Source organism: Selaginella moellendorffii, unplaced genomic scaffold, assembly GCF_000143415.4.
Source record: "Selaginella moellendorffii unplaced genomic scaffold, v1.0 SELMOscaffold_1, whole genome shotgun sequence".
Classification (NCBI taxonomy): Eukaryota; Viridiplantae; Streptophyta; class Lycopodiopsida; order Selaginellales; family Selaginellaceae; genus Selaginella; species Selaginella moellendorffii.
In genome coordinates, this window is record NW_003314262.1 from 2850838 (window position 1) to 2867706 (window position 16869).

The 16869-nt window shown below is 48.7% G+C and overlaps 6 protein-coding genes across 6 annotated transcripts; 3 read left to right on the forward strand and 3 right to left on the reverse strand.

The window, feature by feature from the left end:
* The first annotated feature begins 814 nt into the window (after positions 1-814).
* Positions 815-6479, forward strand: LOC9657281. The gene is made up of 12 exons (XM_024680385.1): positions 815-2222; positions 2986-3299; positions 3469-3535; positions 3591-3679; positions 3737-4093; positions 4379-4516; positions 4573-4743; positions 4798-5064; positions 5125-5273; positions 5330-5761; positions 5828-6086; positions 6146-6479. Exons 1-12 carry the CDS (start codon positions 827-829, stop codon positions 6320-6322), a joined length of 3816 nt encoding a protein of 1271 aa, XP_024536153.1. The 5' UTR covers positions 815-826; the 3' UTR covers positions 6323-6479.
* LOC112347449 lies at positions 2232-3320 on the reverse strand. The gene is made up of 3 exons (XM_024678360.1): positions 2954-3320; positions 2427-2596; positions 2232-2377 (listed from the first exon to the last, which is right to left on the reverse strand). The coding sequence occupies exons 1-3, from the start codon at positions 3053-3055 to the stop codon at positions 2275-2277; spliced, it is 375 nt and encodes a 124-aa protein (XP_024534128.1). The 5' UTR covers positions 3056-3320; the 3' UTR covers positions 2232-2274.
* A 19-nt stretch (positions 6480-6498) lies between the features above and the next one.
* LOC9657282 lies at positions 6499-7910 on the forward strand. The gene is made up of 3 exons (XM_002961493.2): positions 6499-6619; positions 6686-7015; positions 7073-7910. The coding sequence occupies exons 1-3, from the start codon at positions 6521-6523 to the stop codon at positions 7883-7885; spliced, it is 1242 nt and encodes a 413-aa protein (XP_002961539.2). The 5' UTR covers positions 6499-6520; the 3' UTR covers positions 7886-7910.
* LOC9657283 (ubiquitin carboxyl-terminal hydrolase 3) lies at positions 7863-9214 on the reverse strand. The gene is made up of 9 exons (XM_024678352.1): positions 9117-9214; positions 8895-9023; positions 8774-8827; positions 8592-8694; positions 8478-8533; positions 8346-8420; positions 8231-8288; positions 8099-8175; positions 7863-8043 (listed from the first exon to the last, which is right to left on the reverse strand). The coding sequence occupies exons 1-9, from the start codon at positions 9183-9185 to the stop codon at positions 7945-7947; spliced, it is 720 nt and encodes a 239-aa protein (XP_024534120.1). The 5' UTR covers positions 9186-9214; the 3' UTR covers positions 7863-7944.
* Positions 9215-9233: 19 nt separating this feature from the next.
* LOC9630454 (N-terminal acetyltransferase A complex auxiliary subunit NAA15) lies at positions 9234-13499 on the forward strand. The gene is made up of 25 exons (XM_024678336.1): positions 9234-9417; positions 9480-9558; positions 9625-9707; positions 9764-9919; positions 9977-10092; positions 10151-10256; positions 10303-10374; positions 10426-10541; positions 10599-10728; positions 10873-10950; positions 11002-11055; positions 11107-11177; positions 11226-11280; positions 11328-11423; positions 11471-11682; positions 11731-11961; positions 12009-12141; positions 12193-12309; positions 12357-12488; positions 12536-12592; positions 12646-12740; positions 12796-12854; positions 12911-13004; positions 13055-13140; positions 13201-13499. Exons 1-25 carry the CDS (start codon positions 9367-9369, stop codon positions 13347-13349), a joined length of 2628 nt encoding a protein of 875 aa, XP_024534104.1. The 5' UTR covers positions 9234-9366; the 3' UTR covers positions 13350-13499.
* Positions 13500-15641: 2142 nt separating this feature from the next.
* LOC9657284 (elongation factor Ts, mitochondrial) lies at positions 15642-16718 on the reverse strand (the record flags this gene model as incomplete). Its single annotated transcript, XM_024680388.1, has 6 exons — positions 15642-15807; positions 15866-15954; positions 16008-16133; positions 16201-16391; positions 16443-16614; positions 16665-16718. Coding segments are annotated over 6 exons (678 nt in total), but the record flags the coding sequence as incomplete, so codon positions are not given.
* Positions 16719-16869: the final 151 nt, after the last annotated feature.

Sequence of the window (16869 nt, forward strand, 5' to 3'; positions counted from 1 at the left end):
CGCAGAACGGTGCCGCCGCCACCGCGATCCAGCTCTTCGCGCTCATGGATCTGGATGGGATCCGCGCCGACACCATCACCTTCGTAAGCGTCATCGATGCGTGCTCGAGCTTGCGGAGAATCGACCTCGGCATCGCCGTTCACGTGGAGGCCCGGGAGAGCGGTACAGAGATGCACTACGCGGTGGCCACCGCGCTGGTTAGCATGTACGGCAAGTGCCGGCGATTGGAGCGCTCGAAAGAGATGTTCGATCGGATGGAAGAGCGCAACATGGTGACGTGGACGGCCATGATCACGGCGTATGCGCAGAATGCGCAGCTCGACTGGGCGGTGGAGATCTTCCGCCAGATTCCGGAAAGGAATGTCGTGTGCGCGACCGCGCTCGTCGCAGCGCTTGCCCAGAACGGGCATTTGCGCGACGCCGAGGAGCTGTTCTTGGGCATGGAAGATCGCAACAGCGTTTCGTGGGGGACGATGATCGCGGCTTACAATCAGAGTGGAGATCCCGCGAAGGCGCTGGAAGTGTTCGATGCGATGGAAGGCGATGGGATCCGGCCGGACAAATGCGTGTTCGTGAGCGCGCTCGAGGCCTGCGGCGCGCTGGGCGATCTCGCGGTGGGCCGGAAGATCCATCGCCGGATCGCCACGGCGAGGATGGAGGAGAATTTGATCGTCGCGAATGGGCTCATCGCGATGTATGGGAAGTGTGGCGGCGTGGAGGAGGCGAGAGCGGTGTTTGATTCGACGCCCCAGAGATCCCTCCTCTCGTGGAACCTGATGATCGCAGCGTATGCCCAGAATGGGCATCCCCGCCACTGCTCGATCGGATGCCCGAGAGGGATCTGGTGGGCTGTAACACGGTGCTCATCGCCGACGCCCACGACGCCAATGTCGCCAGCGTCGAGCGATTGTTCGCGGCGATGGAGGAGGGCGATGTGGTGTCAAGGAACGCGGTGATGCTCGCGCTGGTGCTGTGCGATCGCGAGGAGGAGGCGCTGGCAGGCTTCCGGATCATGGATCTAGATGGCATACAGCCCAATCGCGTGACGTTTCTCTCGATCCTGGACGCGTGCTCGTCGCTCGCCTCGATCGAATTCGGCCGCGTCGTGCACGCTTGCATCGTCGATTCGTGCTTCGCGGGCGATGTTCACGTCGGGACGTCGCTGGTGACGATGTTTGGGAGATGCGAGCACGCCCAAGAGGCGGACGCGGCGTTCCACGCCATCGTCGCGAAGAACATCCTGGCCTGGACTGCGATCCTATCCGCAAATGCTCTCTCCGGGCATTTGGATGCCGCGAGAATGGTATTTGATCTTCTTCCACTTCGCGACCTCGCGGCCTGGAACGCTATGATCACTGGATACGCGCAGTTCGGCCACAGTGATCCAGCGCGAGAGCTCTTCGATCAGATGCCGGAGAGGAATGTGATATCCTGGACTGGAATGATCTCCGCGTATGCCTATAGCGGGCATCGTCGCGAAGCTCACGATCTCTTCAAAGCCATGGATCTTCTCGGCCAGCGACCGAACAAGATTACGTATCTCAAAGCGCTCGAGGCCTGCGCTGGGGGGATCACCGCCGCGGAGGCCCGGACGATCCACGCCAAGGCGATCGAGAGTGGATACAGCAGTGACACCCAAGTCGCGGTGGGACTCTTGAATCTCTTCGAGAAGTGTGGAAGCCTTGCGATCGCGGAGAGAGTTTTCGATGATCTTGGCGAGAGGAAGACGGTGGTGGCGTGGAGTATCATGATCAGCGCCTATGCCCAGTCCGGGCGTCCCTGGAGAAGCTTGGAGCTCTTCACGGAGATGGTGCAGAGTGGTGTGATGCCAACGGAGATCACGGTCGTGAACTTGCTCTCGGCTTGCAGTCACGGCGGGTTCTTGTATCACTCGTGGCTGTTCTTCGTGTCCATGGTTGGCGACTATGGTCTGTGTCCGATCTTGGATAACTACGTGTGCCTGGTGGATATCTTGGGACGGACAGGGCAGCTTTTGCTGGCGCAAGAGTTGCTCGAAGCGATGCCGTATGAGCCGAATGATATCGCGTGGACTTCGCTGCTAAGCTCTTGTAAGACGCAAGGCGATGGCGGGCGCGGAGCTAGCGTTGGGGACCAGGTGATGGATCTGTGTCCGAAGCACTCTGGGCCGTATAGACTCGTCTGGAATGTGTGCGTTGGTGGTCTGGAAGAAGGAAATGGATTAGCTCTTTCTGGTATAGGATAAACATCTATAAGCCATCCAAGTACCTTCTCAAGCTTTAGTCGAATCACATACTACAGTATCTGTGAGACCAGCTCCCGGGAGCTAAGAGGTCGCTGATAATCTTCATCAAATCCCGAGTTTTGTATGTTGCAAGTCTTCCACCAGTGGTTTGTCCTGAGTAAAAAGGATCAAAACAGGTACCTTCTCAAATCAAATCACATACTGTTGTAGAGTATCTTTTCTCGGAGCTAAGAGGTCGCTGATATCTTCACTTACTTCCCAAGCCTTGTATCGTTTGTCGAAAAATTGGGAAACACTTATTCTTTCTCTAACAACTTGAGTTCGTTGCGTACCGCACAATGGAAAGATTGCCGAATCCGTCGCACATCGCTGCTGCAAAAGTATTATAATACTCTTTTTTGGTTAGCACCACTTTGCCTAACTCTCAATCCGCATGAAGGCTATCTTAACAATTTGATCGCTGCGAGTACTAAACAATATCTAAACGATGAGCAAAGAATGCTGCGTGAGCAACCAACTTGGAACCAGAAACTCTCGAGCAAGATGAAAACAAAGAAGAAATGAAAGCCAAAACTTCCAACGAAAGATCTGCTTATAAGCCAGCTCACCACTAGCATTCTCTCCTGTCTCTCTATCTCTTTCTCAAACTCCTTCTCTCAAGTATACACACAATCGCTAAAGAAGGAAAGAAGGAAAGCATACGATGGATCACAGGGAAACGAACGCTACCTCATGGTCGATCCTTGTGTTGCTCCTGGGAGCTGGAACAATCCAATGCGCCATGGGCCACTTTGGCGAGAAAGGAGGAGGCAGCGTCACCAATCCCGCCATCCCCGACGGCGATCGATGCCTCCAGCTGCGCGAAGAGCTGGTCCCGTGCTCCGCGTCGCTCTACGGGATCTTGCCGCCGGCCCCCAGCGCCGAGTGCTGCAGCGCGCTGTGGTCGCTCACCACCGAGGCCGTGTGTAGCTGCGCCGTCGGCCCCGTGGGGTGGAAGGAGATCTTCCTCCGCGTCATGGGAGATGGAGGATTGATCAACATACCCGCGGCGCTGCGCATCCCATTCCAATGCAAGGTCGCGCGATCGCGCCCAGGATTTCTCTGCTCGCCGCCGCTATAGCACGATCGATCGGAAATATTTTTTAGCCCTATTTATACGGATGGAATGTACGGATGAAATGGAGATCTTCCCTGTTTTTTCCTTTCCTTCCCCCATTTTTCTCTTATTCCTGGACTAGGGTTAGGGATTGTGGTTGTGCGAGGTACGTGGATCGATTGGGCGTGCGGCAACGGCGAGGCGGTATCCTTGCGGTAGGCTCTCTCCGTGCCAGATCTAGGCTCACAGCGCTTTTCTGTCGCGTCGCAGCTCTAGATCTGGCGATACGCGACGATTTAGGCCCGGATTCATCACTGGATCGTAGAGCGGGCGATGATATATCGCCAATGGGACAGGAGGTTCGTGGCCATTGCGGAAAATTCTCGATGGCACAGTGATTTTGGGTTTGCTTGTAGGTGTTGAGCGAGAATTGGGCCGAGGAAGAACGGCTGGCCGTGGTGCCTCTCGAGGGTGCTAGCGCTTCCACTCCAGATGTGTCTGTTGGACTCATGGGTGGGCGCTCCTCGGATGTTTCTCCCGTGAAGCATCAAAACTTTGGTCTGGAGGTTGAGAAGGAGAACGACGACTTCTTTGGGGGTTCTAGCAGTGGCAGCCGGAATGGCAGCAGGGGTCTTGCTGGCCTCCAGAATCTCGGGAACACTTGCTTCATGAACAGTGCTCTCCAGTGCCTGGCTCACACTCCGGAGCTCGTGGAGTACTTCCTCCAGGATTATGATGACGAGATCAATCCGGCGAACCCACTCGGGATGGAGGTACGGTTTCCTTTCACTGTTGCTGGCTTTGTGTTCTTGGGTGTCAAGAGCGGTCTTGCATGTCCAAAGAAAGAAAAAGATAGTGATTTTACTGAGTGTTTCAGACATGCAAAAGGACGCTGCAATGGGGTTATAGATTGCTTTTTGCTACTGCCAGTCAGCTACCTAGGATGGGCAACGGCGGAGTTAGGAGTAAGGTATTCCTTTTGTATGAATGACTGGGGCGTGGTCCTAGATTCTAGCGTAAGTGTTTTCTTTTTCCCATCTTTTCTTTTCTTTTCACAGGGTGAACTGGCTGTGGCGTTTGGAGAGCTTATAAGGAAGCTATGGGCAGGAAGAGAAGTTGTCGTGCCGCGTCCGTTCAAAAACAAGCTTTCTCGATTCGCTCCACAGTTTAGTGGATACAATCAACATGATTCGCAGGTTTGTTTGATTGTAGTATCTTAGAATACAGCTACTAACGATGTGTCATCGTACAGGAGCTCCTGGCCTTTCTTCTGGATGGACTGCACGAAGATTTGAATCGCGTAAAATCAAAGCCATATATTGAAGTTAAAGATATTGATGGACGACCGGATGGAGAGGTTGCAGATGAGTACTGGGCAATCCATAAGGCGCGCAACAACTCGATTATTGTGGACCTTTTCCAGGTTTGTGTTCGTACTTTTATATCTAATACGGCAACTAAGGTGTTTTATTTGCAGGGACAATACAAATCGACTTTGGTCTGCCCCGTTTGCGCGAAAGTATCGGTTACATTTGACCCCTTCATGTATCTATCCTTGCCGTTACCAGAGAAACAACAACTGATGAGCGTAGCAGTCACGGTGTTCAGTGGAGATGGGAGTGCTTCTCCGGAGGTTCATACGGTTCAAATACCCGGACCCAAGCAAGCACGTCCTAAGGATCTTATTCACGCATTAAGCGTGGCTTGCACTCTAGAAGAAAACGAATATCTGTTCGTTGTGGAGGTAATGGGATCCTTATTGTTCCGTTCACTCATAACCTTTTATTTTCCTGTTCTATTGCAGGTATATAATAATCGGATCTATCGTGTAATTTCTGAATGTCCCAGTGCTCCACTTTCACTAGCTAATGGGGATCGTCTGGCTGCGTTTAGGCTAAAGTCGTTCCCTGGCAAAACAACGAAGCTTATTCTTTACCATGGCACTCTTGAGGAGTAAGTTTTCTCTGTTTTTACTTTCTGAGGCATGTAACATATGAATTTTCGTGCAGGACAATAGGAAAGCAGTTTAAGCTTTATGGTTCTCCACTTGTCACTGCCATACCTGAAGCGGGGCTTAGTGAGGGTGCTGAGCTTTACAATCTCGTTGCCAAGGTTGTGAGTCCGTTGAAGCGGGAAGCCGAAGTGAACAGTTCTCCGGAAGATTGGCCATTTCGTTTGTTTATAACAGATGACAAGGCCTCTACGGTGGATCTGCTAATAGACCCACATATGCCACTCCCTACGTTCAACTTTTCGCCGAGAGAACACAGATATTTGATTTTAGTATGGTCCCCAAGCGCTAAGGATCAGTATGGCTTCAAAGAGCTAGAGAACCTGGCTCCAGTAACTATCCCCGATTCAAGAAGGCGAGAACCAATATCCTTGTACGCTTGCCTAGAGGCATTCATGAGAGAGGAACCTTTGGGACCGGATGACATGTGGTAAGCTTCTAAAACGTTTTCTTTTTTTCTTCACGCTTTGAGCTTTGGAATTACGTGCGATTGCAGGTTCTGCCCGAAATGTAAAGAACACCGTCAAGCAAGCAAGAAGCTGGATCTCTGGAGGTTGCCAGAGATTCTGGTGGTCCACCTGAAAAGGTTCTCTTACAGTCGGTACTCAAACAAGCTGGAAACGCTGGTGGACTTCCCTGTGCACGACTTGGATTTGAGCAAGTACGTATCACACCGGACAGATCCATACGAGCTTTTCGCCGTGAGCAATCACTACGGAGGCGTGGGTGGCGGTCATTACACTGCATATGCAAAGGTTTTATTTTCTTTTCTTTTTTTTTTTCCTTTCGTAGCTGACGTCCAGTCTATTTTCAGTTGTGCAACGAGAACAAATGGTACAACTTTGACGACAGCTGCGTTAATCCCATGAGCCCCGATTCCATAAAAACAACGGCAGCGTATGTCCTGTTCTACAGGAGAAAGCGGCTCGGTACAAACCCAGCGCCAGATCCTTGCGTAAGCCGGGGAGTATCGTCTTTAAGCATGATATAGTTTTTTTCTTATTTTTTGGCGGATTATTAACATCAGTCCAGTGAGGCCTTTTCAGCAGAAGCTATTGATAATTCGGCTGAAAGCAAGAGTTAAACAAACAAGTGATAATAGATTCTCCTTCCCACGTCGGCGGCCGCATGGTTCCGGCGGTTGTGAAGGAATATCCTACGACACACAACCACCGTATGTGATGAGGCAATGTATCCAGAGCGTTTTGTTCTTTTGGGATTCATATTCTTGTTTACGATTGGTCGGGTGGCATTTGACACTTTTCAGCAGCACTACTCTCCTCCAAAGGTAGACTCTTATTAAACTTATTGACAATGCGATTCTAATCCTTTCTCTCTTCGTTTTTCATTCCAGGTCGCTACTCGCGTTTCAGCACCGGGAAGCAGCAGCGGCAGCAGCAGCAGCGACCACGATGGCAATGCCTCCCGTGTTGCGATTTGCCTGTTGGGACAGCTGCGACACTTCGAGCTAACCGGTCCGAGCATCCGGAAGTTCGTCATCGACGCACACAAGGACGCTGATATCTTCCTCAATGTCCCGCTGGACGAGAACACCTGGAAGATCGCACTGCTCGGGGTCAACGCCCGCTTCCGGATCGCCAGGATCTTCAGGGCGTATGACATGCTCGAGAGCACGATGCACAAGGAGCTGCTCAAGTCGAAAAGCTCTCCAAACGGCGTCCAAGTAAGTGGAAAACGAGGAACTTTGTTCTTGCCTTCTCAAAAACTCTTGCTTTCTCAGGGCCTCCTGCAGTACTTCAGCCTGGTCGAAGGCTGCATGCAGCTCATCGTGGCCTACGAAAAGATGCACGGCTTCCAGTACAAATGGATCGTGAGGACAAGGCTGGACGGCTACTGGACCGCGCCACTCCCGGCCACCATCTTTCGTCCCGGAGTCTACACGGTGCCGTATGGTTACGACTTTGGCGGTCTCAACGACAGGCTCGGTGCTGGGGACCGGCAGACGACCATGGCCACCATCAACCGGCTCAGCATCCTCCCCAGTCTCCACGCGCAAGGCTACCGCAACATCCACTCGGAGCGCGTGTTCGAGGTCCACCTCCGTGTCTCGGGCATCCGGGTGGCGAAAGAGATGCTGCCGTTTTGCATCTTGAGCCACCGGAACTTCCCCTGGCCGGTGCTCGAGACCCCAGTGGCGTCCATCCTCAGCAAAGGTCCTCTCAACGGAGCTTACTGCAGACCGTGCACTCCCAAGGCCGGGCAACGAGAGTCCAACCGGATCGTGAGGAAGCTGTACAGGAACACGGGGTGGTGGAGCGTGGACAGGTCCGGGTGGATTCCCACGGATGGAGTGACGCTGGAGCTGTGCGATGCGTCGAAGCAGGCGTGGGAGGATGGCTGGGAGGCGGTGTTTGACAGGGCCTCCGGGAGGGAGGCCGCGGAGATTCGGATGAGGCTCGGCAACGCGTCGCTGGCGGACTGTATCGAGCAGAATGAGGAGTTCCAGCGAGGGTGGGAGATTTGGGACGGGATGTCGCCCAAGGATCTGTGCTTGCACTCGAGAAGAGATGGACAAAACTTTCCTTTGCATTGAAAGATCTTGTTCTCTTTTCCCTGAAGACTGTAAAACTAAGCACTTTGCTTACGCTGGTGCTAAGTTTCCGGATTCTCGGTCTTGGAGAGAGAAATGACGTTGAAGTCTAGCGATCCGGGGTTCATGGAGACGAAGTTTTGGATGACTTTCACGGAATCCTGGAGAGAAGAGTGTCTAGAGAACTTGTTTGATGTGATCACAAGCTTGTGTTACCTTGAGCACTGATGATGGAGAGGAAGGGCCATGGTAGACTGGTTGTTCTTTACGGCCATCTAGCTCGTAGAGACCACCTAGGCAAGAGAATGAAATAAGTTTAGATTATTTTTGAGCGACGTTTGCACGTACCATCCACGCAGACAAAGCAAATGAAATGCAGGTTCACTGGAGTGTCGATCGCTGGAGGCTGAAAAAACCAGTTTTTCAATGACAAGAAAGATCAAAACTTTGATGAATTGATTACCGCAGTGTCTCCGGCAGCTGCTGCGACGCAGTGAGCACCCTCGAGTTCCCTATCGTTTTCGAGATAGCTCGCTCTCTAAAACAAAAAAAGAAGAAGAAATCAATAAGGAAGAACTCAACCATGCCAATGTACTTCAGAAGGAGATAACTTGCTGGTCGACTCAAAAAAACGTTTGAAGTACGACCCCTCTGCTGGAAAGATTTTAGTACTGTAAAACTAGAGATGATCGATATAGAGGGGACTTGCCGTGCTGAATTTGAGAAGTGTTGTTTCCAATCGCATGTAGCAGACCGATGGTGCCACAAGCATTCCCGACTGTCTGTTTCATGAAATAAACGCTCTCGCTCACCTGTTACAAGGAAAGAAAAATAGGAAACGAGATGAGTTCCTCTATCAACAAGAACAAAGAAAGAAAAACAAAGACTAAACTTCTGTCCCTCTCGACGAAGTTTTTCTTCCTGGGATTTACTCGCAGCTTCCGACTGCAAAAGAATGGACCAGCAAAGAATTAAACTCAAAAATCCCCAAAAAAACATATTTTCTGCTTACCTCGGCATTGATCGGGTAAAGAAAGAGCACGGCGAGCACAGGCGCCGGAACCATAGCCAGCAGATCATCATCAAAGCCATAGACATCGTAGAAAGCAGCAGCTTCGCTCAATCCGAGGCTGTGGCAAAACTGCAAGAGAGGAAAACCAAAACCAAAATTTCTTGAGCTGCCGCAATCGCGCCGATGCCGATCGGATCGAGAAAAATGCAATGCGCGTCTCACCTGATTCATGATGTCGGGATTGGCCTCGAGCGGCAGCCATCGCTTGGCCCCGGGAGCTTCGTCCGCCATCTAAAAGCCCTAATTGGGTTTCTCTTTTCTTCCAAATGATTTTTAGGGCTCTTGAGTCTCAGTAGCTAGGGTTTTTCCAAGCCGTGCCGGCGTGAGGCGACGGCGTGTCTTTCTACTGCTATTTGCTGCTGCTCGCTGCGCAAAATTGTAGGCGCGCGAGCGTCGACCGGTGGAGCGCGCAATGGGAACGTCATTGCCTCCCAAGGAGGCAAATCTCTTCAAGCTCATTGTTGTAAGTGAAAGAAATTCTCTGGGGGGTTTAGGGTTTAAGCGATTTTCTCTTCCTCTATCCAGAAATCCTATGAGACGAAGCAGTACAAGAAAGGCCTCAAGGCAGCTGACCAGATTCTCAAAAAATTTCCGGAGCATGGAGGTAGAGTTCCTTCTCTGCGAGTTTTAGTATCTAATTTTTTTCTTCTTTGTTATGCTCTCAAAACAGAGACTTTGGCGATGAAAGGATTGACGCTAAATTGTATGGATCGAAAGACCGAGGCTTACGAGCTGGTTCGCAAAGGATTGAAGGTACTGTTTTTCTGTAATCTTATATATACATGATATAGAACAATGTTTGGTATCAGAACGATGTGAAGAGCCATGTTTGCTGGCATGTCTATGGCCTTCTCTACCGCTCCGACAGGGAATACCGCGAAGCTATAAAATGCTACCGCAATGCGCTTAGAATAGATCCGGAGAACAAGCCCATTCAGATACTCAGGGATCTGTCTCTGCTGCAAGTAAGTAGTGTAGAGGCTTTGCCTCAAGACAGTTTTGTTACAATTGTTCTGTGCCAGGTGCAAATGAGGGACCTCGACGGCTTTGTGGAAACGAGGAGGCAGCTGCTAACTTTAAAGCCTAACCATCGGAACAACTGGATATGTTTCGCCATTGCGCAGCATTTAAACAGCCGGTAATATTCTGTAGTCTGTACTGATTGGAATACGGTGCTCATATTGTAATCGTGCTAGAGCCGATATTGCTGTCGAGATTCTTCAGGCTTATGAAGGGACGCTTGAAGAAGATTTTCCTCCGGATAACGAGCGTTATGAGCATAGCGAAATGCTTTTGTACAAGGTGCGTTTTTATGGACGCGAATGGAAACTAATGCCGCCTCTACCAGGTGTCTCTTTTGGAAGAATCAGGAGCATTAGAAAAAGCGTTGGAAGAGTTGAGAAATAAGCAGGCTAAAATTGTGTGTAATCGGTTTTGTGATTGGTCACTCATACATTGCTCTCATTTTCAGGTTGATAAGCTTGGTGTAAAGGAGGTGACGGCTGGTTTGTTATTGAAGCTGAATCGTTTTGAAGAAGCCGAGAAAGGGTACAGGAACCTGATTGAAATTTGTCCTGACAATACTACGTAAGCTAGTCGATACATTTGCTATCCACTGACTCCTCAATACTCGTGTCAATGCAGGTACCACGAAAGCCTGCAAAAATGTATTGGCATATCGCAACATGATGCGCGGACGGAGGAGGACACTGCGAAGCTCGTTCTGCTCTACGACGATCTTAGGACAAAGCATCCAGATTCTGCTGTTGCCAAGGTACTGCCTAACCTTTTTTCAATTTTACTAGTTAGCTTGTTTTGTTTTCAAGGGGTTGATGTTCCTAACTATCCCCCTTTCAATCTAAGAACATGAACATTAAATGACAGGTTGGTTGCTTGTGCTGGGAAATTTTGTCTTCAGCGCATGCCATTGGATTTTTTGGAGGGAGATTCGTTCCGCAGAGCACTAGACAAGTATATTAGACCATTTCTAAGAAAGGTATGATTCCTGCCGTAGTGAAATCATAAATGTTTTACAATCGTGATTCAGGGAGTACCATCGCTATTTTCAGCACTGCGTCCTCTTTATTCTTCTTCAAGCCGGGTAAATATTTGCTTGCCTCTTGCTTCGATCTAAATAGTGTTTCTGCAACAGGCCATCATTCTAGAGGAGGTCATTTTGGAGTTTGAAGATTCTTTGAGAAAAACTGGATGTTTTCCCTCGAGGTACCGAACTATTTTCTCTGCGTTTGGGTTTTAACGTTTTCTTTGTAGCACTGAGAAAGAACCTCCGTCTGCTTTCATGTGGATACTTTATCTGTTGGCGCAGGTTTGTACTTCAGCAGGTAGAAGCATTTCTGATGCGAGTTGTTGCAGCATTTTGACCGTAAAAGGGACGTTGAACGCGCCGTGGAGAAGATAGACGAGGCGATCAAGCATACGCCTACGGCAATTGACTTATATCTTGTGAAGGTATGGAAGGTACAGTTGAAGCGTTCTCACCGGGTCTCTTCTTGCAGGGAAGGATATTAAAGCATGCCGGTGATCCCGTTGCTGCGGCATCCTTAGCTGACGAGGCAAGGACAATGGACCTTGCTGACAGATTTGTAAATAGCGAATGCGTGAAGCGCATGTTGCAAGCCGACCAGGTTGAACTTGCCGAGAAAACTGCCGCGCTCTTCACCAAGGATGGCGATCAACATAACAATCTGTATGACATGCAGTGCATGTGGTAAGTATTTTTTTTGTGTTTTAGATGCTCTAAAAGTCCTCGCCTTAGGTACGAGCTGGCATCCGGAGACAGTCATTTTCGACAAGGAGCTTTAGGCAAAGCTTTGAAAAAGTTTGTGGCCGTGGAGAAGCATTACAATGATATGACGGAGGACCAATTTGACTTCCACACGTACTGTCTTCGTAAAATGACTTTGCGCGCATACGTTCATATGCTGAGATTTCAAGACCGTCTGCACTCGTTTCCCTTTTTCTACCGAGCTGCTTGCAGCGCCATACGGTCCGTTTCGGTTCAGTGATGACTCCGTATTGACATTCTTGATTCAGGTGCTATTTATGTATATATGATTCGCCACCGAAGACCGCGGTGGAGGAAGAAGCAGTCAATGCTGGATTGACTCCTTCAGAACGGAAGAAGCTGCGTCAAAAGAGCAGAAAAGCAGAAGCTCGAGCTAAAAAGGTCGGTTTTATGCATATGACACATTCGGTTACAAGTGTCCTCTGTTATTAGGAAGCCGAGAAGGCCAAGGAGGAAGAGAAGGCATCGAATGCCAGCAAAGGTGCAAAGAAAGGAACCCAGGCGCCGAAACCTTTTGATAACGATCCCGACGGCGAGCAGCTTGTTCATGTAAGTACTTTTACTGGCTTTCAGCTGTGTGCTGAACTGGATTTCAGGTGGAAGATCCCCTGGGCGAGGCATTGAAGTATTTGAAACTCTTGCAAATGCACTCACCGGACTCGCTTGAAACACATCTTCTTGCTTTTGAGATTTACATGCGTCGGCAAAAAGTTCTCCTGGCATTCCAGGTTGGTTTGTGCAAACATTTTTCATCCTGGCTTAAACTGTCCCACAGGCTATCAAGAGGCTCATCAGAGTGAACAGTGACCATCCTGACATTCATCACTGCCTGGTATTTCTTTCTCTTGTTGTTCTCGGAACAAATGTTTGAAGAATTGTCTGCAGTGTCGTTTTTATAACATGGTGGACAACAAGCCAGAACCTGATTCTACGGACAAGCTGGTTTGGGAAGTGGTCGCTGCGGAGCGATCTTTGCTAAGGTCTTGGTTTTTCAATGTCTAAAGCAAACTCATTGTCGCTTCTTTTGCTTGGCAGGGATTTTGGGAACAGAACTCTGTTAGAGATAAATAAGGACTTCTTGGACTGTCATACTGGTACGATCAATTTTCCATCTCCTATGAGCTTTCCTAATGCCTTCTACCATTTTTAGATTCGCTGCTACATAGAGTCGTCGCAGCCGAGGTCCTCCAACTGCTATCTCCTGGCGAAAAAGATGCCTCCGTAAAAATTGTTTTGGATTCAAGGTATGTGGTAACTGCAGAGGATTCTCGTCTCAAACGTTTCGTTTTTGCAGTGGCGAAGAGAAATGGGAGCTCAAGCAATGCATGACGGTGCACAAGAAGCTACAATCAGTGCTTGATGATCCAGATGCCGCTGAGAGTAGGCCTCGAAAACTGGTTTTGGATTCGTTATGACTGAAGTGTTATTCTTTCTGAACAGGATGGCGCGCTCGCTGCGCGCAGCTCTTTCCTTACTCGACATACTTCAAAGGATTGAAGTCTTCTTCCATGACTGGCTCGGCGGAATCGGGTACAGTGGCGGTAGATAGAGGGATTGATACCCACGACGCGGTGAATTCAACATCTTGAGCTTAGCAAGGGTGGTCTCAACACTAATTTTTGATTTTTCCGATGAAATAATAGGAGCAGCACCTAGCAAGAAGACAACAGACGTATTTTTGTTCCGGGTACAACTTTTTGTTTGTTACGTGCATTGGCAATCAATTTTTCCTTTGTTCATGGTTCTTGTTTCATGAGTCCCCTTCTCGTGTTTTAGTTTGTTCTTGAAAACTTGAAGCAAAACCCTGCTGGATGAACCAAAGCGTCAACTGAATCACGATCAGACTTCCCGGATGCAAACTTTCAAGGGACCAATTTGTTTATCCATTTTAACTCTCGCGCTATACCAAGTTTCCATTGAAATAAAGAAACAACAAACAGAGAAGTTGAAAACACTAACAAACTCAAACGACAAGTCACTGTCTTCATCTGCATCACTCCCTTCTTCAATCCCTGAAAACATCTCCAGCTGGGCCTGTAGAGCCTTGCAATGCCAGCAAACTCTTGCTCGAAAACCTCAAACTTCCGGAAGTAGTGGCCAGCCGAAAGCTTTTGGAAAGCCTCGCCAACACCCAAGCATCGTCTTCGTCCGGGCTGTAACGGCTGCAACGGTCGAAGTCCATTATCTCCACATCGTAGAAATCCGCAGAAGAAAAAGGAAAGAAAGCTTCGTCAATTGTTTCGAAATGATACTTTTTTGTCACCTTTATTTTTTGAAAAGAAACGGTTTATGTTTATTTATCCATAAGCTATTAGGCCTGCTTCGTTCAAATAAGTTAGAAACCCTACCAGGATGGAGGTTTTTAAGAAGGAAGGATTTAGCGGCATGGGTGCTTTGGGCAGTCCATCTGATTATTTCACTGACTGCAATCAAAAGCTTATCAAGTTTCGCATGTGTGCGATCCCAGTGGATAGGGAATCAAGAGCTACCAGGTTTGCAAGTGCCGTGAAATGTATGCTACAACACCCTTTTAAAGGAGCCCCAATGCTAGTCTTTTGTAACGACAAGGATACTGCATATGAAATCAAACAGGTTTTGGATGCCAAGAGAGTGACAATGGCAACAGTAACTTTAGTGGAGGAATTGAGCACTTTGGAGAAAAAGAGGGTCAAAGACAAGAGAGCGGTGGTTATTGTCACAAAAGATGTGATTGACAAGGTCTGTTTGCCTGGAATTTTTAAGGTGGTGGTGACCTATGATAAACTGAGCGCATCAAATCTGGAGACTTTATTGAGTTGGACAAAATTTGATACTCGATTTCTTCCTGGTTTCTGGCCTTGTGTGGTTACTCTATATCAGAACGAGGAGTTTTTGGAAAGCATCAAGCAGTTAGCACATTGTGTCTGCATGACTAAATTGTACGAGAGAGAGCGGACAATGCAGAAATTCAGTGATGCATATGCGGATTTCTTGTTTAGTCCGAAAGCATAGGTCGTTTCTGCATTTTGCTAACTTCTATTCGGTTCTAGTCACAAGAAAGTTGAATAAGTTTCATTTTCTGGTTTAGTAATCATATGCTTCTCAAGAAAAGGTGGTGGGAGCTAAATTTCATGTTTTCGCTTTTTCTTATTAAAGAGGAAAGTTGATCCTTTCAAAACGACTATTTCATGGTTTGGCACATAGAAATCAATGTCTCGTGTTCTGGCTGCCGTCAAATTTATACCATTTCTGTGATAATTGGATACATTACGTCTAACGACTATGTCAAGCATAACATGCTGGCTAAATAGTCAGAACCGAGTGACGCTGTAGCAATCTCGCTGGACTTGGTCTCCACTTCCTCCATCCTATAAATTGCCTCCACTTCCAATCCACCACACAGCAGCAAGTTTTGCGAGAGAGAGAGAGAGAGAGAGAGAGAGAGATATCTCACTACACTTCGAAAGTTTCTTCTACCAAGATGGCGAGCAAGTCCCAGCTGATGCTTCTGGCCATGTTTGTGACAGTCCTCCTGGTTGGAGTGGACGTTGGTGGCATCGCAAGCGCAGCAGCCCAGCAGAAATGCAAGTCTGGATGGAACTGGGACGGCTACAAGTGCATCCAGTGTCCCAAAGGGTGGTACTGGTATAGCAACGATTGCCACAGATGCCTCTCCGGTTGGAAGTGGAGTGGAAGCAAATGCGTGAGCTGCCCGAGCAACTGGTACTGGTACAACAACAAGTGCCACCAATGCCCGTCCGGATGGAAGTGGAGTGGAAGCAAGTGTGTGAGCTGCCCGAGTGACTGGTATTGGTATAACAACGATTGCCACCGCTGTCCGTATGGCTGGAAATGGAGCAAGGCTCACTGCACCAAGAACTAAGTCAGTTAACTCCAGCGAGAAAGAAGTACCTTCCAATTCGTTAGTTCATTGCGTCTTGTCCTCGAGATAATGTGCCAGCGTCTTTGGCAATTGATTTGATTCGAATAAAAGCACCTACTTGTTTTGAATATCGAACCTGTCATCGTGCTGCAGCAGCAACCTCGGCAGCAAAGTCCTTTTCAAGCCTGGGAAAATGAAGCCAAGAATTGGTTCGTGAAGGCTTGGATTGTAACAAGGACTTACTTTTCGATCCCCTCCCCGACTTCTATTCGCAGGAATCCCTCGATCTTGGCCGTCTTCCCGATTTCTTTGGCCGTCTCTTTTAGCAGGACCTGAAAGATCAAATCCTGAGGCTGATGAGACACATTCGAATGATGTGACTTACTTTGATCCGTTTCGTTTCGTCTGCAACGTACTTCTGCTCCAGAAGAACAACCTCTTCCATGTATTTGGCAAGCCTGCCTTCGACCATCTTCTGAACGACGTTCTCTGGCTTTCCAGCAGTCGAGGCCTGCAACAACAAAACAAAAAAACAATAGACAATCAATAAAAGGCAGAGAAAAACAAATGCCTTGCACCTGTGCTTTGCAGATGTTCCGCTCATGCTCCAGTACTTCAGAGTCCACGAGTTCCTTAGACAAAAACAGCGGCCTTGCAGCAACAACATGCATTGCAAGAGACGAGCCCAAGCTTTTCAGTGTTTCCGAATGCGAGCCTTCTTGATCATCTTCAACCTCGAGCGAAACGAGCCCCGCGAGCCGAGATAAACCTTTCAGAATAAATCTGTGAGAAACGAGCAAACAGTGGAATTTACAAGTACCTGATGCCGGACTCATGTGCAAATACGAGGACACGATCCCTCTTTGCGAAGACATATATAAAGCTCTTCGAAGTCTCACATTTTCTCCAGTGATAGCGGCAACTTCCGAGACTGCGTCGCGTACACAAAGCTCTCTGGTGATTGATGCGTGATCCAGCTTCACATTTACAAGCTGGAAATTTCCAAACATGAAAGATCTTTCCTTCGAGAGAACAGACTTACCTCTAAATCGTGCAAATCAAGAGCAGCTGGTTTAGAAGAAAATTGTTGGACAGCTTCCAATGTGGATGCCGCTTTTGCGACTGACAGCACCTGGAAAAATCGTGAGCAAAACTAAAAGCCGAAGAAGATCATCCATCACTTACAAGGCTCTGGAAGAGATCGTTTCGAGCAACAAAGTCAGTCTCGCTGTTAATCTCTATGACCG

Excerpts from the sequence above, each read along its gene's own strand:
- LOC9657281 (XM_024680385.1), top strand. The coding sequence starts at position 827 with ATGCCCGAGAGGGATCTGGTGGGCTGTAACACGGTGCTCATCGCCGAC. Across the intron at positions 4,094-4,378 it reads CGAACCCACTCGGGATGGAG|GGTGAACTGGCTGTGGCGTT; the intron begins GTACGGTTTCCT and ends TTCTTTTCACAG. Across the intron at positions 5,274-5,329 it reads TACCATGGCACTCTTGAGGA|GACAATAGGAAAGCAGTTTA; the intron begins GTAAGTTTTCTC and ends ATTTTCGTGCAG.
- LOC112347449 (XM_024678360.1), bottom strand. The coding sequence starts at position 3,055 with ATGGCGGGATTGGTGACGCTGCCTCCTCCTTTCTCGCCAAAGTGGCCC. Across the intron at positions 2,597-2,953 it reads ACACAAGGATCGACCATGAG|CAGCGATGTGCGACGGATTC; the intron begins GTAGCGTTCGTT and ends ATACTTTTGCAG. Across the intron at positions 2,378-2,426 it reads AGAAAAGATACTCTACAACA|GACAAACCACTGGTGGAAGA; the intron begins GTATGTGATTTG and ends CTTTTTACTCAG.
- LOC9657282 (XM_002961493.2), top strand. The coding sequence starts at position 6,521 with ATGTATCCAGAGCGTTTTGTTCTTTTGGGATTCATATTCTTGTTTACG. Across the intron at positions 6,620-6,685 it reads AGCACTACTCTCCTCCAAAG|GTCGCTACTCGCGTTTCAGC; the intron begins GTAGACTCTTAT and ends TTTTCATTCCAG. Across the intron at positions 7,016-7,072 it reads GCTCTCCAAACGGCGTCCAA|GGCCTCCTGCAGTACTTCAG; the intron begins GTAAGTGGAAAA and ends TTGCTTTCTCAG.
- LOC9657283 (XM_024678352.1), bottom strand. The coding sequence starts at position 9,185 with ATGGCGGACGAAGCTCCCGGGGCCAAGCGATGGCTGCCGCTCGAGGCC. Across the intron at positions 8,695-8,773 it reads TTCGTCGAGAGGGACAGAAG|GTGAGCGAGAGCGTTTATTT; the intron begins TTTAGTCTTTGT and ends TCCTTGTAACAG. Across the intron at positions 8,534-8,591 it reads CACTTCTCAAATTCAGCACG|AGGGGTCGTACTTCAAACGT; the intron begins GCAAGTCCCCTC and ends TCTTTCCAGCAG.
- LOC9630454 (XM_024678336.1), top strand. The coding sequence starts at position 9,367 with ATGGGAACGTCATTGCCTCCCAAGGAGGCAAATCTCTTCAAGCTCATT. Across the intron at positions 12,310-12,356 it reads ACGGCGAGCAGCTTGTTCAT|GTGGAAGATCCCCTGGGCGA; the intron begins GTAAGTACTTTT and ends ACTGGATTTCAG. Across the intron at positions 12,489-12,535 it reads AAGTTCTCCTGGCATTCCAG|GCTATCAAGAGGCTCATCAG; the intron begins GTTGGTTTGTGC and ends ACTGTCCCACAG.